We start from the raw sequence: 20,602 nt of genomic DNA, 5'->3' as shown, positions 1-20,602 counted from the left end.
ACAAATTTATGTTTTCTGTAACACTATCTAATTTATCTTGTATGATCAGTTTATTAAAACACCATAATTATATAGACCCTTGAATAGGGAGTGAGATCTTGTTGGCTGTACAGGTGAGTGTAATGCCCTGAAGCATTCTAGAGTTATCTGGGCAGAAAATAAAAAAAATTTGTGAAGTCCCTTGAGGGATGGGGAAAAATGTGGAAATATTAAATATCCCCATCTGGGGAATTCCTGATAATCTCGCAAGCATTGGGGACTGCCAATTTAATGTGCCAAGCCCTCAATCTTGGGACTTGACCTTATAAAACTTATTCCTGCAAAGGAGACTCTGAAGACTGATTGTTATTACGCCTAAGAATCACCCCCAGAGAACTTCTGTTGCTCAGATGGGTCTCTTTCTCTCTGAGAAAACTCAATGCCTTCCCCCTTACATGGACCATGACACCCAGCAGTGTAAATCTCCTTGGCAATGTGGGACCTGCCTCCCAGGGATGAGCCTGGTCCTGGTATTGTGGAACTGAAGATTTCCTGAACAAAAGCAGGAAGAAAAATGAAACAAAATAAAGTTTCAGTGGCTGAGAGATTTCAAATAGAGTTGAGAGGTCATTCTAGAGGTTATTCTTATGCATTACATAGATTATCTCTTTTCAGCTTTTTGTGTATTGGAGTAGCTAGAGAGAAGAGCCTTAATCCATTGAACTGTAATCCAGTAGCCTTGATTCTTGAAGACGATCATATAACTATACAGCTTTTATGGTGTGACCATGCAATTGTGAAAACCTTGTGAATGACACTCCATTTATCCTGTGTATGGACAGATGAGTAAGAAAAAAAGACAAAAAATTAATACACAATAGGGGAGATAGGGTATGTGTAGGGAGTATGGGAAGTTTTGGGTGTGTTTTTTTTTTACTTTTATTTTTATTCTTATTTTATTGTTTTTGAGGTAGTGAAAATGTTCAAAAATTAATTCTGATGAATGCACAACTATATGATGGTACTGTGAATCATTGATTGTATACTTTTCGATGATTATATGGTATGTGAATATAACGCAATGAAATTGCATTTTTAAAGAAAAGAATCTATCTGTGATGGGTCATAGCTGCCTGGCTACGTAAAATGTTGAGATTTATTTCTGTCTTGGCAATCTCTTTAGCAGATTGACTGTGATGTGTATCACATTCTTGTCTAATGCATATTCAATAATATAACTTTTTTCAAGTTCCAAAAGGAAAAATAATATTTAAATAAGATCCAGAACCTCATAACATAATACCAAAAAATGTTCAGATTTAACTCTAAAATCATCATCATTCATCATACCAAGAAACAGGAAAATTTCCATTTGAATGAGAAGAGACAAACAACAGATGCCAACTCCGATATAAAACAGATGTTAGAATTATCTGACAACAATTTGAAAGCATCCATCATGAAAATGCTTCAACAAGCAATTATAAAAATGTTTGAAACAAATGAAAAAAATAGAAAATCTCAGCAAAGAAATAGACGCTATAAAGAAGGACCAGATAGCAAATTTAGAACTGAAAATTACCAAAATAAAAAATGCAATGGATGTATTCAACATCAGAATGGAGAGGACAAAGGCAAGAAAAACCGTTGTGAATAACGGAGGAAAAACAGACTGAAAAAAAACAGAACAGAGACTTAGGGTCTTTTGGGACTGTAACAAAATTTCTAACATTTATGGGTGGACTCTCAGAAGACGGGATAAAGAGGATGGGGCTGAATATGTAATTGAAGAAGTGCTGGTTAAAATTTTCCTAAATTTGGCAAAAGACTTAAGCCAAAGATTCAAGAATTTGAGTCAACCCAAAACAGTTAAACCCAAAGAAATCCTTGCCAAGACACATCATAAACAAATCTCAGAAAACAAAAGATGAAGAAAAAATCTTTAAAGCAACAAGAAACAAAAGTCACCATACTTTAAAGGGGAAACAATTTAAATGAAAGCAGCTTCCTCATCAGAAGCCATGGAGGCCAGAAGTAAGTAGCATAATGTTTTTCAAAAAGCTGAAGCAAAAAAAAAGTCTATTAATTCTGAATTTAATATCCACTGTAAATATCCTTCAGGAATGAAGGTGGGAATCTAGACGTTCTCAGATGAAGGAAAACTAAGACCATTTTCACCAAAAAAACCTATACTGAAAGAATGGCAAAAAGAAGTTCTCTAAACAGAAAGGAACAATAAAAGAAGGAATCTTGGAATATCAGGAAGGAGGAAAAAACAATGACAAGAATAACAATATGGGTAAATGTAATAGACTTATTTTTCCTCTGTGTTTTCTAAATTTTGTTTGACAGCTTTAAAGCAAAATTTATAATACTGTCTGATGTGATTTTCAATGTACCCAGAGGAAGTTTTCAAGGCAACTATATTACAAATGGGGGAGGGTAAATAACCATAAATGTTGGGGAGGAGGAGGGTGTAAATACAAAGGAGTAGCTTGATGGATACCTCTGTGGTGATGGACTAGTTTTGTAGCTTAGTTGCGGCGGCACTTTTTGCAAACTAAACATGATAAAAGGCATACACACACATTGTACTAACATCGGTTTCCTGGTTTTGATACTGTCCTATACTTATATATATGATATAACAATTGGGGCAAACAGAGTGAAGAATACACAGAACTTTTGTGTACTAACTTTGCAATTTCTTGAGAATCTATAATTATTTCAAAACTTAACATTTTTAAAAAGTACCGGGAAAATGGAAGGAGATGGAATGTAAAATACGTACAGAAATGTAAAATGTTTCAAACACTCATTTATTGGGGAATATGTATAATTGAAAAAATAAACATAGTTTCAGTGACCCATGTGACAATACCAAAAGGTCAAACACATTGCAAATTGAGTTTTAGAATGAGAAGAGAGAATGGTGCAGAAAAGTACGTGAAGATATAAGGGCTAAAAATTTTCCAAACATTGGGAAAGACAAATAAATACATTCAAGAAGCTCAGTGAACATGGGATCGACAATGCCATCCTAACCAAAAGGGGGGTAACAAGTGTAACAAATAAGGTATCAGTGGCTGAGAGAGTTCAAATAGAGTTGAGAGGCTACTGTTCCATGCACTAGGATTATTTTCCAGAAACCTACAACCTCCAGATGTGTTCCTAGGCCAGAGAAGTCCTGAAATGCAGACAGGCCAGCCTCTCCAGAACATTAACTAGTTCAACATAAAAAAAGTTAGACTGGGCATAGCCCAAATACCCCTAAAGAGTGGGAGAAAGACCAAGGAGATGGTGGAGTTATACAGAGAAGGTAGGGTTTAAACAGATGAGTATGATTCCTGAATCATTATATTGATATTTCTTTTAGTCTCCAGTGCCTTGGAGCAGCTGGTAGTTAAAACCTAAAATTCTGGAATTGTAGCCCATACCAAACTCTGAAATTCATTCTACAACTAATTGTTGTGGTGTGCTTTGAAATTTATTGCTTTTTTGTATATACATCATTTTTCACAAAAAAAGTCAATTGTGATGATGAATGCACAGCTATACAATGATACTGTGAACCATTGATTGCATACTTTGGTTGATTACATGGCATGTGAATATGTAATATATATCAATAAAATTGCATTAAATTTTTTTTAAAAAGAAGCTCAGTGAAGCCAAAGCATGACATATAAATAAAATAAAAACTCATAACCAGGTACATCATAATAAAACCTCCAAAAATCAAAGAAAAAATCTTGAAAGCAGCAGGAAAAAAGGTGATACATCACAAAAAGAGAACAAGAATATGAATTATCACTGACATAATCATAAAATACTGAGACAAAAAAGTGGAATCTACATTAAGTAGATGTTCTTCAACCCAGAATTCTATATTGAGTGAATATGTCCTTCAAAAATGAAAATGATATAGAAATGCTTTCATGAAAAGGAAAATAATTCATCAACATCAGACCTGCACCATAAGAAATACAAAAAGAAGTTCCTCAGGATGAGGGTAAATGATACCAGATGGAAATTCAGATCTTCAGGAAGGAATGAAGAACACTGAAAAAAATAAATAAGTGGGTAAATATAAAAGGTGATTTTTTTACCTCTTAATTTCTTTAAAATACATCCAAATATATAAAGCAAAACTTACAATATTGTGCTGTGGATTTGTAACATATGCAGTTATAATACATGTGCCAACACTAGCATGAAGGATACAGTGTGTAAGGGACCCTATTCTAAAATTTTGGTCCAATATTAACTATAAGCAGATATTGAAAAGATAAGGGTGTATATTGCAATCCCACAAGAAACCAAAGGCCAAAAGCTAATAGATTAATTGAAATAGAATCCTAAAAACTGTTCAATTCCCTCCCCTGCAAAAAAAAAAAAGGCAGAAAAGGGGAAGAGAGAAACAATAAATCAATGGGACAAACAGAAAACAAATAGTAAAATGATAGACCTCAGTCAAACCATATCAATAGTTATGTTAAAGGTAAATGAACTAAACACTAATTAAAAGACAAAGATTATAGAAATAAATGAGAAAACATATATTCTGACTATAAGAGATATTAAGAAAGACATATTTGAAATCAATGCATAGAAAAAGATATAACATGCCAACAGTAAACATAAGAACACTAGAGTAGCTATGTAATATCACTTAAAACAGATTTTAAGAAACCACTATCAGAGGCCTATGAGGGCATTTCTTAATAAAGAAGGATAAATTATTCATGTTTAATTCTTCTCTCTCAGCAATTGATAGATCAATGAGACAAAAATAGCAATAAAGACAGAAAATCTGAGCACTCTCAGCTGCCTATATTTAGAGCTGACATTTATAGACCACTACACACAAGGACCACAGGATTCATATTCTTTTTAAGTGCACATGCCATGTGCACCCCAGTAGACCTGCTGGGCTATAAAACACGTCTCAATAAATTTATAAAGATTGACATAATATAGAATATGCTCTCTGACTGCAGTGGAACACAATTTAAATAAATAATCTATCAAGAAATATACCCAATTTTAAAAAGTTAAACCACACACTTCTCAATAAAGGAAATTAGAAATTAAAATATATCAAAATGACCTAATTTTCCATCTTAAGAAGTTAGAAAAAGAGCCAGGTAAACCAAAAATTAGTATAGGGAAGGAAAGAATAAGGATGAAGAAAAAAAAATCAGGGTGGGCCACGGTGGCTCAGCAGGTAAGAGTGCTTGCCTGCCATGCCCGAGGACCCGGGTTCGATTCCCGGTGCCTGCCCATGTTAAAAAAAAAAAAAAAAAATCAATGAAAGTGAAAAGAGGAAACAACAAAGAGAATGAGCACAGTCAAGAGTTTGTTCTTTCAAAAAACAACAAATTTAATAAATTCTTAGCAAGACTAATCAAGAGAAAAAGAGAGAGGAAACAAACCACTCATTAAAGAAAGGAAAGACAGAATATTACTATATATCCTACAGATTAAAACACACACACACAATAAGGAGTCATTTAATCCCCCAAATTTGCCTACTTGATTGAAACAGATAAATTCCTTTAAAAATACTACATGCCAAAATGGTGGAAATGAAACAGAAAATATAAATAGTCCTTTATCTAGTTTTATAAATAGGATGGATATCAAAGCCTTCCCACAAAGATAACTTCAGTTCAGAATTTGTTGTTCACTAACAAATTCTATCAAACATTTAAGATATAACGTTTGTATAATACCAATTGTACACAAATTCTTTCAGAAAATAGAGGGAGCACTTCCCAACTATTTTTCTGAGGCCACGTTTGGATAGTAAAACCACAAAAAGATTTCAGAGAAAAGAAAAACTACAGATCAATAATTCTCATAAGCGTAGAAACAAATGCTTAACAAAATGTTAGCAAATCCAATCTAGGAATATGTTAAAAGGATAATACACTAGGATTAAGGAGGATTAAGGGAGGTTTATGCGGGAGTGCAAGGTTGGTAAAACACTCACTAATCAATTGATGTAATGCACTATATTAACAGAATACAGGGGAAAAACAATATGATTATTTCAGCAGATGTGCAAAAATCATTCAACACAATTTAACAACCATTCATAATTTAAAAAAAAACAAAAAACCTCAGCATCTTAGATTTCCTCAACCTGAAAAATAGCACATACGAAAAACCTATACCTAGTAGTCATATTTAATGATAAAATATTGAATGAGTCCCTTATATGATAGTCAGCAAGGCGAGAATGTCTGTCCACACTAATATACTGGTGTTTGCAATATTCTGAAATGTATAAAAAATTCAATATGGAGTGTCTGATGAATATGGGGATAAACAGGTAGAAATGTGATAGAGTAAATACGACAAATCATTAATTGTAAACTCTAGATGGTAGGTATGTGCATGTTCACACTGATTTTTTCAAATTTTCTGTGCATTTGGAACTATTCATAAGAAGATGTTGGGGGGGAGGAAGTGCTGCAAAGTTCTAAACTAGAGAAACCTGTCTAACTTTGTCTAACCCTGTGTTTCCTAAACTTGCTTACTCAACAAAAACAAAATAAACAAAAAGTACCAAAGAAAATTCAATCAGCACAGCAGAACATATTCTAGAAAACATTTATTAGATTTATCCTATACCCCATTTAGATTTTTATAATAAGAATATTGTATTATTTAGCCATTACTGCTTAACAAACCACACAAGACAGTAGCTTAAAATAGCTTATTTCTTATATATTGGCTCAAGAGGGATTTATTTATTTAGAGTAGTTGTGGGTTTACAGAAAAATCATGTATAAAATAGTTCTCCCAATACCACCCTATTATTAACACCTTGCATTGGTGTGGTATATTTTTTACCATTGGTGAAAGCACATTTTTATAAATGTAGTATTAACTATAGTCCATGGTTTAACTTAGAGTTCACTGTTGTGCGGTTCCATGGATTTCTTTCCTAATATTTCCCCTTTTGATTACATCGAGATATATGTTTCATGCTGATGATTGCGTTCACAATGTTGTGCTACCCTCACCACCGGCCATTGCCATCATTCCAAATAGAAACGTGTGTATTTTAAACCTTAACTTCCCATTTCCTGTCCCTGCCCTGTCCCCTGGTAACCTCTAGATTCTGACTTTATGAGTTTGCTTATTCTAATTATTTCAAATTATTGAGATCATACAATTTTTGTCCTTTTGTGTCTGGCTTATTTCACTTAACATGATGTCTTCAAAGTTCATCTATGTTGTCACATGTATCACAACTTCATTCTTTTATGGCTAAATGTATAACCACATTTTGTTTACCTATTCATCTGTTGATGGAATCAGGGTTGCTTACACCTTTTGGCAACTGTGAATAATGCCATATGAACACTGGTGTGCAGGCAAATGTTCAAGTCCCTGCTTTCAATTCTTTGGGGAATATAACTAGTAGTGGGATTTGTGGTCATACAGTAATGCTATACTTAGCTTTCTGAGGAACCACAAGACTGTTTTCCAGATTAGCTGCACCATTTTATGCTGCCACCAATAATGAGTAAGTGTTCCTATCTCTCCACATTCTTTCTAACGTTTATTATTTTCCATTTTTTAAATTACAGCCATTCTAATGGGTGTGAATGGTATCTCATTGTGGGTTTGATTTGCATTTCCCTGATAGCTAATGATGTTGAGCATCTTTTCATGTGTTTTCTGGTCATCTGGTCATCTTTGGCGATATATCCATTCAAGTATTTCACCCATTTTTAAATTGGGTTCTTTGTCTTTCTGTTGTTAACAGTTTAAGAATTTCTTCATATATTCTGGATATTAATCTATTATTGACTATGTGGTTTCCAAATATTTTCTCCCATTGTGTAGATTGTCATTTGTCCTTCAGGATACTTTACTTTGAGGAACAAAAGTTTTTAATTTTGATAAGGTCCCATTTATCTCTTTTTAAATTTTGTTTTTTTGTGCTTTGGGTACAAAGTCTAAGAAACCATTGCCTAACTCAGTGTCCTGAAGATACTTCCCTACATTTTCTTCTAGGAGTCTGATAGTTCTTAATACCTTATATTAAGATATTTGGTCTATTTTGGGTTGATTTTTGAATATGGTCTGAGGGAGGCGTCTTCCTTCTTTTTTTTTTTTTTGCAAATGGAAATGCAGTTTTCCCAGCACCATTTGTTGAAGAGATTATTCTTCCAGCGTGGTTGACCTAATTTGCTAGCTGCCAGAATGCAATATACCAGAAACAGGATGGCTTTTAAAAAGGGGGAATTTAATAAGTTGTGAGTTAACAGTTTTTAGGCTGTGGAAATGTCCCAATTAAAGCAAGTCTATAAAAGTGTCCAATCTAAGGCATCCAAGGAAAGAGACCTTGATTCAAGAAGGTCGATGAAGTTCAGGGTTTCTCTCTAGGTTGGAAAGGGCACATGGCAAACATGGTGTCATCTGCTAGCTTTCTCTCCTGGTTTCCTGTTTCATGAAGCTCCCCGGGAAGCATTTTCCTTCTTCATCTCGCTGGTTGGTGGAGGCTCTGCTTCTCGTGGCTATGTCATTCTCTGCTCTCTCAGAATCTCATGGCTTTCTCTCTTGTCATTCTCCAAAACATTTCCTCTTTTATAGGATTCCAATAAACTAATCAAGACCCACCTGAATGGGTGGAGACACCTCTCCCCCAATCCAGTTTAACAATCACTCTTGATTGAGTCACATCTCAATCAAGATAATCTAATGAAAGTTTCAAACATTCAGTACTGAATAGGGATTAAAAGAAACGACTGCCTTTACAAAATGGGATTAGGATTAAAATATGGCTTTTCTAGGGTACATACATCCTTTCAAACTGGCAAGGTGGTCTTTGTCCATTTATAAAAAATCAGTTGGCTATAACTGTGAGAGTTGATATCTGAGTGTGAAGTTAGGTTCTGGTATCAACTTGGTCAAATGATTATGCCCAGTTGTCTGGTCAGCCAAACACTGGCCTGACAATTGCTGCAAGGATATTTCATGGCTGGTGTATTAAGTCATCAGTCAGTTGATTGCATCTGTGGCTGTTTACGTCTGTGATCAACTAAGGTACATCTCCCACCATGAGATAATTCAATCAGTTGAAGGCTTTTAAGGCAGAAGAGAGACTCTTTCACTGCCTCTTCAGCCAGCTATGAAAGTATAAACAAAAGATGTGGTATATACGTATGATGGAATGATATTTCACTGTGAGAGGGCATGAAGTTCTGAATCATGCAACAACATGGATGAACCTTGAGGACATTATGTTGAGCAAGATAAACCAGACACAAAAGGACAAAGATTGTATTTTTCACTAATATGAAATAATTATAATGAGCAAACCCTGGGAGTTAAAACCAAGAGTACAGATTACATGGAAATAGAAAAAGGGTAAAGAATGGGCGGATGATGCTTAAGGTGTAGAGATGTTTAATAAGGTTGATTATAAATGTTTGGAAATGGAGAGAGGTGATGGTAGCACGGTATTGTGAAAATAATTAATGCTGAATTATGTGGTAAATGTGGATGAAAGGGGTAGTTTTAGGTCGTGTATGCTACTAGAAGGAAAGCTAGAGGATAAAACACGGGATTACATAACATAGTGAGCCCTGTGGTGGACAATGTCTGTGGTAAATACTACGAATATAAGAATGTTCTTTCATAAACTATAACAAATGCACATCATTTTTACAAGGTGTTAATAATAGGGTGTTATATGGGAAAAATACACCTAATGCAAACTATGGACTATAGTTCATAGTAATATTTTAGTATTCTTTAAATATAATTAAATCCATAGAGACAGCATTCAATTAGTGGTTATGTAGGGCTTGCTAAGGGATCTGGGGTTTTTCTTTTTTTGAGTAATGAAAGTGTTCTGAAATTGTGGTGTTGAATCCACAACTCTGTGATTATACTAAAAACCGTTAATTGTACATCTTGGGTGGATTGTATGGTATGTGAATATATCTCAATAAAACTGCCTTAAAAAAGAATTATGATCAGAGATAAGCCATACCCACTCCTGTTCTTGGGGAAGAAGATTTTAATGTCCCCTTCGGCCTGCCCTGAGAATGGGGGATGGGCACCAGTAACCACCATGAGGAGAAAGCATTTAACTGCTCTTTACCATAATTTCCTGGCCTCTTCCTCTCTTTCTTCCCTGATGCTGTACAGTGTTCATCTGGACCCTGGAGTTTTGAAATAGTTGTTTTGGACAGTTTGTGCCTTTGTAACGGGAAGAAACTCAATCCTGGCTCCCTACTCCACCATCTTGTCGCGATCACCTCTCAGGTGGGTAGGTTTTGTGCTGACGGCACCTGGTCACTCATCTGATTTCAATTAGGGCTGAAAAGTCCAAGATGACCTCTCATCCTCCAGAGCCACTCTTCGTGTGTCATCCAGTCATTATGCAGACTAGTACAGGCTTCCTAAACAGTATCATTACTGAATGCCAAGAAGATGAAGCAGAAGACTGCAAGTTCTTCTAAGGTCTGAACTCAGAATTCTTATGTCTTCTGCTATGTACTCTTGTTAAAGGAAGTCTAAAGGCCAGCCCAGATTCAGGGAAAGCGGAAATAGAGTTCACCGCCTGATGTGAGGGGCAGCCTGTGCACACAGGGCGAAGAGGAATTGATGGTGACCATCTTTTGAAATGATCTACCACAGAAATTTGTTACCAGAATGTTCATTTAAAGCACAGATACATGTGCCTTATTTAAGATGTTTATAATTTACCTTGGAAAAGCAATCTTTGTTTTCTAGATCACAGAGCTTTGTTTATTAAGTAGCAGCTTTTGAAGTGCGCTGGAGCATGGCTTTGGGATGAATGGAGGCATTCTGAACTTTAGAGTTAGAAGACCCAAGTTCCTTTTTTGACTGTTATTTATCACGTGGGTGATTTAGACAAACATTTTACCTCTCTAAACCTAACTTCCCTCATTTGTAAATGGGTTAATTGTAAAATTCACTGAATTTTATTTACAGTCAAAAAGCAGACAAGATCTCCCATGATTCCCAAAAGTGCTATCCCCAGAGGAACTATGGACTAAGGAACATTTGCAGGTTTTCATGAATCTTCCATGAAGACTGAGCACCTGCCATTCCCTGAGCTGGCCACCCTCCCAGAGACTGTGCCATCATGGTTTCCTGTCATCAACCACCTATTCTTCCTCTCAACCGTCAGTATTTTCTCTTTACCACATAGCTTGTGATTTCTCTTTTTTTCAGTGTGCTCTGAATATCACAGTTTATACCAGGGTTAGCCAAATTTTGGTCTCTGGGCCAAATGTAGCCTGCCACCTGCTTTTGTAAAGAAAATTGTATTAGAACACAGCGGTACTCATTTATTTACCTATAGTCTTGATCACTTTGGGCTATAATGGCAGGGTTGAATAGTTATGACAGAAACCATGTAGTCCACAAAACCTATTTGTCCCTTTCCAGACAAAGTTTCCTGATCTCTTTAGAGTCTTTCACATGGCTACTCTCTGTATGTACTCCTTTAGCTCCAGTTATCACTGATTAATTCTTGAAGTATTTCCCAGTTCAGGTTCCTAGAGGAAAAAGAACCAAAATGGCAACCTTCTTTTCTTCCCGGACCACTTCATAAGTTTGTTGGCCAGCTATGAAAAGGCTGCACATGGGTAACATGTTCCCTCCCACCTTTGTCCAGTTGGTTGTGGCTAAGATGTAGGCCATATTATAGTCAGTAACACAAAACTGCCCAGGAAGGGCTAGAGCACCACGATTGACATGCCTGGTACAACTGAAAATTAAACTGAATAAGTTATTATGTGTAAAAGTGTATGCATGGTAATGTACTCTTGAAATGTTGAGTACTTGCTAGTTAAGAGTAATCTGAAATGAAATATGATACTTCTGATATAAATGAGTGACTAATTATGAAGTAACATAAAGATTCAATTACACCAATATTACTGCTCTATGGCATAGTAGGACGTACAGTATTACAGCATTATTATAGCTCTGTAACAAAAATATCATTAAAATTTCCAAGGGGGCAAAGAGTAGGTGGAAAAAGGCTGAACAAGCTGTCATATTAAGATTGTATAAGTATTGGCCATTACTAAGATGCTAATGATCCTCCTTATTTGAAGGAAAATTCCCAATCACCCATTATGAATTATGTACTTTCTCAATGATATGTTACTATAAACACAGAGTTCTGTAGTTACCAGCACTTTATAATTAGCTCTTCTATGATTTTCTAACTTACACTGTATCTGCTTTAGTTTTCTACATTAAGCACCCTTCTACACTACAGAGCATGGCTCCAATTCAGATTCTATACGGAGGGGGCACCATGAAGTTCTGAAACATACCTCTGATACTTCTAGCTATGTAAAAGGTGTGGAGCCCTATGTTTCCCTCAACAGATGAATGAATAGACAAAATGAGGTATATCCATTTAATGGAATGTTATTGAGCCATAAATAAGGAATGAGGTGCTGATACATGCTACAATATGGAAGGATCTTGAAAACATTATGCTAAGTGAATTTAAATTAAAATAATTTTTAATTAAATTACTTTAGTATATGTGACTAAAACCAAGCATAAAAGGACAAATATTGTATGATTTCACTCATATGAAATCTTTAGAATAAGGACATTTACAGAGACAGAAAGTAGATTAAAGGTTACCAGGAGCTGAGGAAGGGAAATAAGAGAGTTATTGCTTAATGGGTACCACGTTTCTGTTTGGGGTGATGAAAAAGTTTTGGTAATGGATGGTGTTGATGGTAGGCCAACGCTGTGAAGTAATTAACATCATTTGAATTGTACACTTACAGATGATTAAAGTGGCAGATTTTATATTACAGATTTGAACTACCAAAAGAAAAATTTGAAAAAGTGTGGTAGTCAGAGTACACTTTATAGAGAAATCAGACAGTACTATCCGTAAAGGAGTTCTTAAAAAAAATTACCCCCATTGTAAAACAGCAACAAACAAACAAAAACCAAAGGAAAGAAAAAATTTAGATCAGTGCCTACATCTCCAAGCCAGAACAAATTGATAATACATACAAAGAGCTTCCAAAATAACTTTTATTACTATGTAACAAGAAAAAATAGGTGCATATAATTTCCTACAAATTATTATGTATTCAAACTATTTAATATTTTTCATATATGTGCTGGGGGAAAAGAACAAAGTTAAAGGTAGAAATCTTTTCTTTTATACTTAATGTTTTCAGGTACATGGCAGGAGATTTTTGAATAATAGTTCTCTTTCTCCTATTTTTCCATAAGTGTAGCTATAAGACGTAGCGGTTACTGTTTCCTATTATCTTAAAAAGGACACCCCAAGAAAAAAAATTCATTATATTGCAAAAAATTTCTTACTTTGCACTTTTAGATTTCACAGTCATGTGGTAGGCCATTACAGCATTGGAATTTCCAACTCCAGTAGTGAAAAAAGTCTTATTAAAAATGAGACAAGACATACTCTTTATTTTGTCCTTTAGAAAACAGAACCCACTTGTCAGTATTTCTTGAAAGGTGCAATTGCTTTCTTTGTCTTGATTGTAAGGTCTCAGATTCTGTTTCTAAACAATAACAGCTTAAATGAGACCACACCAATAAACCACACAAAGAAAGTGCTTTTGAGGCAGCGTTCAGTTTGACATAAGAAACACAGGAAACTGCACATTTTGGTGACATTAATTCAAAAAGTATATTCAAACCAGTTTCTCAATAAACCCCCCAAAAGAAAAGGCTTTAGGGTTGACTTAATTGAGTGTTAAAATAAAGCTTTCTTTTCTGAAATTAGATTATGGGGTAAGCCAAGCCAAACCATCTCTACAGATGATATAGGCTATAATTATTTTGGGAGGTTTCAATCACTGTTTTGGAATTGAAACCCAAGGCTTTCTTCTCCTCTATTCTTTTTGAGGGCTTTTTATGAGGTATTCTAGGGGAGATGGTTTAGGTAGGAAATATCAGCTTTTCAAAGATAAAGGTGCAATTATCATTAGAATAAAAAATCCATTAAAAGAAGTGTCTCAAACAGAAAAGTTTTCTAGATATTTTTACTATGCATTGTTTTCATAAGGTCTGAGAAGAAAGAAAAGAAGTTCCTATAATACCTGAAATATTACCCTCACATTAGCCCTCAGAGAGAGAAAGGCTGATGTAAGGGGTGCTCAAATACTTTGCAATGAAGCTATTCTAGTGCCAAATCCATAATTAACTTTTCACTAATAATCTCTTGGCCTGTGTAAGATAGAATGGGAACCTGGATTCTTGGAGCTCAATCATTGTTCCTCCCTGCAAAAAAAAGCTCTGGAATTTTGTGCACCTTCATGTAATAAAATACTGACACATCAAAATATACTTCTCCTACATAGAACCAAGATTTAGTTGATAGCATGCTCTACCCATATTGAATTTACTATGTGCCAAGCCCTAGGCTGGACACTGGGGATTTTTCCAAAACTATTGGAAATAAAATTAATTAAATAAGAAGAAAACAGTGTTGCAGCGAGGGAATCTTGTATGATTATTGGTGAAGCTTAAGGGAGGTGAAATTACTTATTTCATACAATTTCATATTCAGCCATGAAAGTAATTACCAATTACACCTAAAAGGATAGACACTAAACACAAAAAAAGTTAAGTGTATTTGGGTGATCCATAAGGTTTTGTTTGTTTGGTTTTTTTTTGAATGCTGTATGGCAGGGGTCACATTTCATTATTTGTCCATGTGAAGATCCTATTATTGCAGCACCATTTGTTGAATTTTGTTTGTTTGTTTTTGGGGAAGTACAAGGACCGGGACTCAAACCCAAGCCTCCAGCATGGCAGGTGAGAATTTTACCACTGAACTACCCTTGTACCACTAGCCATAAGGCTTTTATCCATGTTATAATGCTCCAGGCTAGAATTTCAGGGAAACCAAAATTGGTCAAAAAAAATGAAAAAGCACCGTTTCAGCATCAGCTTTCATTTAAGTCAGCCCAGAGCCTGGACAGAGGTCTCCGTGCACTAAAGTTATCCTAAGCTTCATTTCACTACGGAGAACTTGAAGCTCAAAATGCCCCCTAACAGTCCACCTAAATCAGGAAGGACTTCAGTTATTGCCCTGGAATGGGGAAGGCCATCAGTTTGGTCTTTCCTGTCTCCACATAGAAAACTCTTTAGCAGCTAAGATGCCAAAGAACAAAAATCACACCTGCTGCATCCTGAAAGCTATAGATGTTCTTGCCCAAACCTTTCTCTGTCACCAAGGCACAATTATAAGACCAAAGAGGCATCAAGGCAAGCTACAGCTTGCTGGTAGTGGCAGGTATCCCCTTCTCCTCAGTTATTTGGGGAGTCTGCCTTGGTAAAGGAAGTCAGAAGGGAAAGAAGCCCCTCTTTAACCAGAATTTGTAATTGCTTTTATTTATATTGACTATGTTCTTTCCAATTCAGGTAAGTTTACAGGCCTCCATCAATAAAAACTCTTTCAAGAAATCCTACTCTATGATTAAAAATGAATATTGACACCATGTAGTGCATCCATCTTATGGCTAAATAGGAAGAGCTAAGCTGTAGCTAATTTTTATAAGTAAAGTTATACAGCCAAATCTCTATAACATTTTACATGGTGGATCTCTGTCCGGCCTCATCAAGGGTGAAGTTTCTTTTCCTTGCTGCTACTTCACTGTCTAACTCTAAATCAGATTTCTCCATGTTGCTGCCAAAGTTTATTGCCATGGAGCCTTCTCCTCCCTCCGGAGTGCCTCCATTTGGCTGAAGTAGGATGGAATTTGGTTCTTTGGGACGTTTCCATTGTGGTCTGGTAACTATCCAAAAAATGAGGGCTCCAAACACTAGAATCAGAAGTCCGAGGGTGTTTGTGAAAATACCTTCTGGTGGGAAGGTACTATATGCAGGATCTTTCCTGTGAAAAAAGAAAGAATATGTCCAATTACAAACAGGATGATGCAGCAATATGCAAAACAGTCTGGTAGAGCTGTAATGTAAAGTCACTTCAATATTGATATTAAGAAGAAATTATGCTATAATTCACCCAGGTGGAATATTATAAAATTGTTAAAAATTCTAAGTATGAAAATAATATTTCATCTGGAATGCCTGTATCACTTAATTGTTGAAAAAAGGAAGAAACAAAAGTATATGCACATTGTACTGCAATTAATGGGAACCATGCACATTAAAAAGACTAAAAGAGAGTACATAACTTCAAAACATATTTTGTAAGGGTAGTAGAATTCACTGGACTTTTTGGCCCTTCTTCCAAGTTTTTAATAGTATTACTACATCTTAATATAACAAAAAGTTTTAAACCATTTTGTTTTTTGTATGCTGTATGGTGGGGGCCACATTTCATTCTTTTTCCATGTGCGTACCCTGTCATTGCAGCACCATTTGTTGAATTTTTGCTTTGTTTGTTGGTTTGTTTGTTGTTTTGGGGAAGTGTATGGGTCTGGAATTGAACCCAGGTCTCTGTATGGCAGGTGAGAATTCTACCACTGAACTACCTTTGCACCCCCCTAAACCAAAACCAATATATATTTTTTGTTATTTTTCCAATATTTTTAACATTCATTTTTAATATTGTAAAAGTTATTACACTTAAGGCAGTGTGACAGTGGCTCAGTAGCAGAATTCTTGCCTGCCATGCCAGAGACCCAGGTTCAATTCCTGGTGCCTGTCCATGTTTAAAAAAAAAAAGTTATTACATTTGTATTTTATTTTATAAAGAACAAAGATTTAATAAATTCTAGCTTAAATATTATAATTAGGAAAACTATGTAACTTACAGGGTGAAAAACAGTTTCTCAGTCAATCCCATAAGGGCTGTTGCAATCACTGTTCCAAAGATGAGAAGACCAGAATAAACATGTATAGGCATAACAATCGCTCGGAGGGAAAGTGGAGCCAAAGGAAGCAGAAAAATGAAAAAACCTAAGAGAAGCTAAACACGAAAAAGTGCAAAAGGTTATCATTTAATTTAAAATTTTAACTAATCTTAAAGTTATTATTATAAAAACAATATGTGCAAAATGAGAAAACCATTCGTAACATTTCATACAGAATCAAAGGCAAAAAATGAAGTCTCCCCACTTCAGTTCTACCACCCAAAGATAAAACATCATTTTTTCATGTATCCTTTGAGAAAATTTCTATCCCTATACAAGTGTATATTAAATGTATATATGGTCTACAGGTTATTATATGAAGACTCCTCCCAGCTCTCCTTCATCTGCCTGCTATTTTATACACACGCTTATTCCTTCATTCAACATCCACTAAAACCTTCTAATTAGCCAGGTGTTGTTCTGGGTGCTGGGGATGCTACACAAGACAGACGAGCTCCCTGTGCTTGAGGAGCTTCCATTTATTTTCTATAATATTATTATGTCCAACCTAGATCAGTTTTTCTAAAACTTCAGCGTGTATCTGAAGGGAGGGCTTATTAAAGCACATATTGTTGGGCCCCATCCCTACAATGATTCCGTAGGTTTGGGGTGGAGCCTAGAAATTGCATTTCTAATTTCCCTGGCCTTGCTAATGCTGCTAGGGACCACAGTTTGAGAAACACTGTCATTTCCAAGCTGCATTCTTCAAATGCAATGGCACTTCCCTTCTAGGGGGAAAAAAAGCTACCCAGAGCCGATTAGAATTTGTCCATTGATTTTTATGTAGGAGGATAACAGACATTCAGATTTGATACTGAGTCTCCTACCAATATCCTAAAACCCTATACTCCAGTGTCTTTTCATCACATCCACGTGGCTCAGCCATTGTCACAACCAGCCCTGATCTATGAGGTACTGCTGGAGCAAAACATACAATCAAGGAGACTAGTGCCACTCTAAATCCATGATTATGATACTCTTGGTTGTGAGCAGTCCAGTGCTGCTCACCAATCCTTCTATTATCTGATTTATTAACTGGCTCTACCATTTTCCCCATCCTCAAGTTTGTGACTTGCCTGTGCTTCTTCACAATTAACAGATGATCTTTCTAACACCTCATGGAAAACACCGAGGCAACTTCAGAGAAAACCCTCAATTTTGGCCAGCAAACCAAACAAACTGTCTGTCCCAAGCCAACAATTCTTTCCTCTCTTCAATTACAATGGAGTTGGTGTCCTCCAATTTTCCCTCTATGCTCTGTCTCCTGCCTTCTAAAAGGACCTGGCTGTAGATTATCATCTCTCTCCAGTAGCTGCCTGTCCTTCTCCACTGGTGTCTTCATGTCAGCATTTTAACATGCCCAAACTTATTTTGCTAAGAAGAAGTAAAGCAAACAAACCAACCTAACCTACAAGCAAAACCTGCCTCCTCTCCTGTCCCTATACAGTTACCACCCTGGACACCCCTCCTTGCCTAAACATCTTGACTGAGTTGTAGCTTCCATTTCTCACCTTCCACTCCCTCTTCAATCTACTGCATTTTGGACTCGCCTTCCAAGGAAACTGCTCCCAGCAGGGTCATCAGTGACTTCCAATCACTGAATCCAATGAATGGTTTTCAGACCTTATTTTGCTTGACTTCTCAGTAGCATCTGACACTCCTCAAACCCTCTCTTCACCCTCCTTCTCATCCACCTGCTTGCTCAAACTTGCAAGTCATTCTCCTTCATTCTTTATATCATTTTCTTCCCAAATCTCATTAATTCTATATATCATTTTCTTTCCAAATCTCACTAATTTACCTCCTAAACATCTTTTGAATCTGTCCACTTTGCTGCATTGTTACTGCTATTCCTCCAGGCCCCCATCATTTCTCATCTGAATTTTCATAAACATCCTTAAGCTAGTCTTCCTATATTTGCTCCTGTTCAGCTTTTGAGCCATCTTCCACAAGAGTCAGGATGATATCTTAAAAATGCAAATACTGGGTGGGCCACGGTGGCTCAGCAGGCAGAGTTCTCATCTGCCATGCTGGAAACCTGGGTTTGATTCCTGGTGCCTGCCCATGCAAACAAAAGAAAAAAAAAGCATATAGTGTCTTATTACTGTTATAACTCATATTTCCTGACTTCTTAAGTGAGGTTGGGTATCTTGTCATATGTTTATTAGTGATTTAATTTTTTTCTTCTTTGAACTGCCTGTTCAGATCTTTTGTTCATTTTTCTGTTAGGTTGTTTTCTACTATCAATTTTTAGAAGTTCGTATATTAAACACATAAACCCTTAACATCGATCTTATCTGTTGTAAATATTATTTCCTATCTCTTTGTGCAGTTGTTTTTTTTTAAATGATTGAGAAACTTCATTGGCCACACCCTTTAAGTCACAATTAGGACTTAATTAGCTAGCCAAGGCTTCTTATTTCTAGGAGTCACTTCTAGAAAAGTTTCAATGAGGATGACAATCCTTATTACAAAAATAAAGGCTAAAATATAAATTCTCAAATCTTAGATGTAACAAAAAGGAATCTTCTAGACAGTATCTCTTCCTTCTATGAATATTGATGGAACTACATTTCTGAATCATTCTTTACTCTATTCCAAACTGTGATTTTTTAATCCCATATTATACTTAGAAAAAATAATTATGTGAGCTATTTCACATATTTCACAATATTGAAAGTATATTAGCTCCCTTCTTATGGATAAGGAACATGAGGCTCATTGATTTTATAGATTTAGCCTATCTACATAGTAGGATGTTCCCGTCTGGCATTGAAACACATGTTTTTTGGCTTCCTAAACTCATGTTCTTTCTCCTATTCCATGCTATTTCCATTTCTACTATAGGATCTCTTTTTTTCTTTTTTAAATTCTTCTTTTTTATTGTGAAAAATAACATATATACAAAAAAGCACTCAATTTCAAAGCACACTACAACAATTGTAGAACAGATTTCAGAGTTTGGTCTGGGTTACAATTTCACAATTTTAGTTTTTACTTCTAGGTGCTCTAAGACACTGGAGACTAAAAGAAATATCAATATAATGACTCAGCAGTCATACTCATTAGTTAAATCCTACCTTCTCTGTTATACCTCCACCTTCTCCTTTGATCTTTCTCACATTCTTTAGGGGTATTTGGGTTGTGCCCATTCTAACTTTTTCATATTGGAAAGGGCTGTTGATAGTATGGGACAGGGGATGGAACTAGTTGATGTTCTGGAGAGGCTGGCCTTTTGCATTTCTGGACCTATCTGGTCCAGGGACCCATCTGGAGGTTTTAGGTTTCTGGAATGTTACCCTAGTGCATGGAACCTTTGTTCTTGTTTTCAATTTGTTGTTGTTGTTAAGTTTTTCTTATTTAAGGAAACAAACAATACCACCTAAAATGGATATCTTAGTTAGCTTAACCATAGGTATACTTAAATAAAGTATCCATATAATCATTGTAAAGCCTGTGTTTGCACAGTAAGTTTCATAAACCAATTTAAAATTGAGGGAACAAGGAAAAAAATCTCTATATTCCAATAGAAAAGTTCTTAAATTCTAAGTATTAAACACTAACTGGATACCATTACATCAGCTGTCAAAACTATCAATGTTCTCAAAATATCATGTAGAAAGTTCTTACAAATATCTGTGCAGTTTCATTTAACCTTGGTATCTCTTATCACTTACAATTGTTTAAAAAATTTATGTACTCAAATACGTTATTTTTTTCCTTTATGGCTG

The 20,602-nt window shown here is 35.6% G+C and overlaps 1 protein-coding gene across 2 annotated transcripts in view; it reads right to left on the bottom strand.

Moving 5' to 3' along the window:
* Positions 1 to 12,555: 12,555 nt before the first annotated feature.
* The window catches only part of CYBRD1 (cytochrome b reductase 1), a 28,072-nt gene continuing 20,025 nt past the window's right edge, over positions 12,556 to 20,602 (bottom strand). The window contains exons 3-4 of one of the 2 annotated variants that reach the window (XM_077154128.1): positions 16,773 to 16,927; positions 12,556 to 15,889 (exon numbers count right to left, since the gene is read on the bottom strand). In XM_077154128.1, the coding sequence (XP_077010243.1) occupies positions 15,586 to 15,889; positions 16,773 to 16,927 (459 nt within the window). In that variant the 3' untranslated portion in view covers positions 12,556 to 15,585. The remainder of the gene's footprint in view (positions 15,890 to 16,772; positions 16,928 to 20,602) is intronic. The other variant, XM_077154129.1, reaches the window with a different exon arrangement.

This window comes from Tamandua tetradactyla, chromosome 3 (genome assembly GCF_023851605.1).
Source record: "Tamandua tetradactyla isolate mTamTet1 chromosome 3, mTamTet1.pri, whole genome shotgun sequence".
Lineage (NCBI taxonomy): Eukaryota > Metazoa > Chordata > Mammalia > Pilosa > Myrmecophagidae > Tamandua > Tamandua tetradactyla.
The sequence above is the reverse complement of the archived record's forward strand: the minus strand, read 5'-3'. Positions and strand labels throughout refer to the sequence as shown.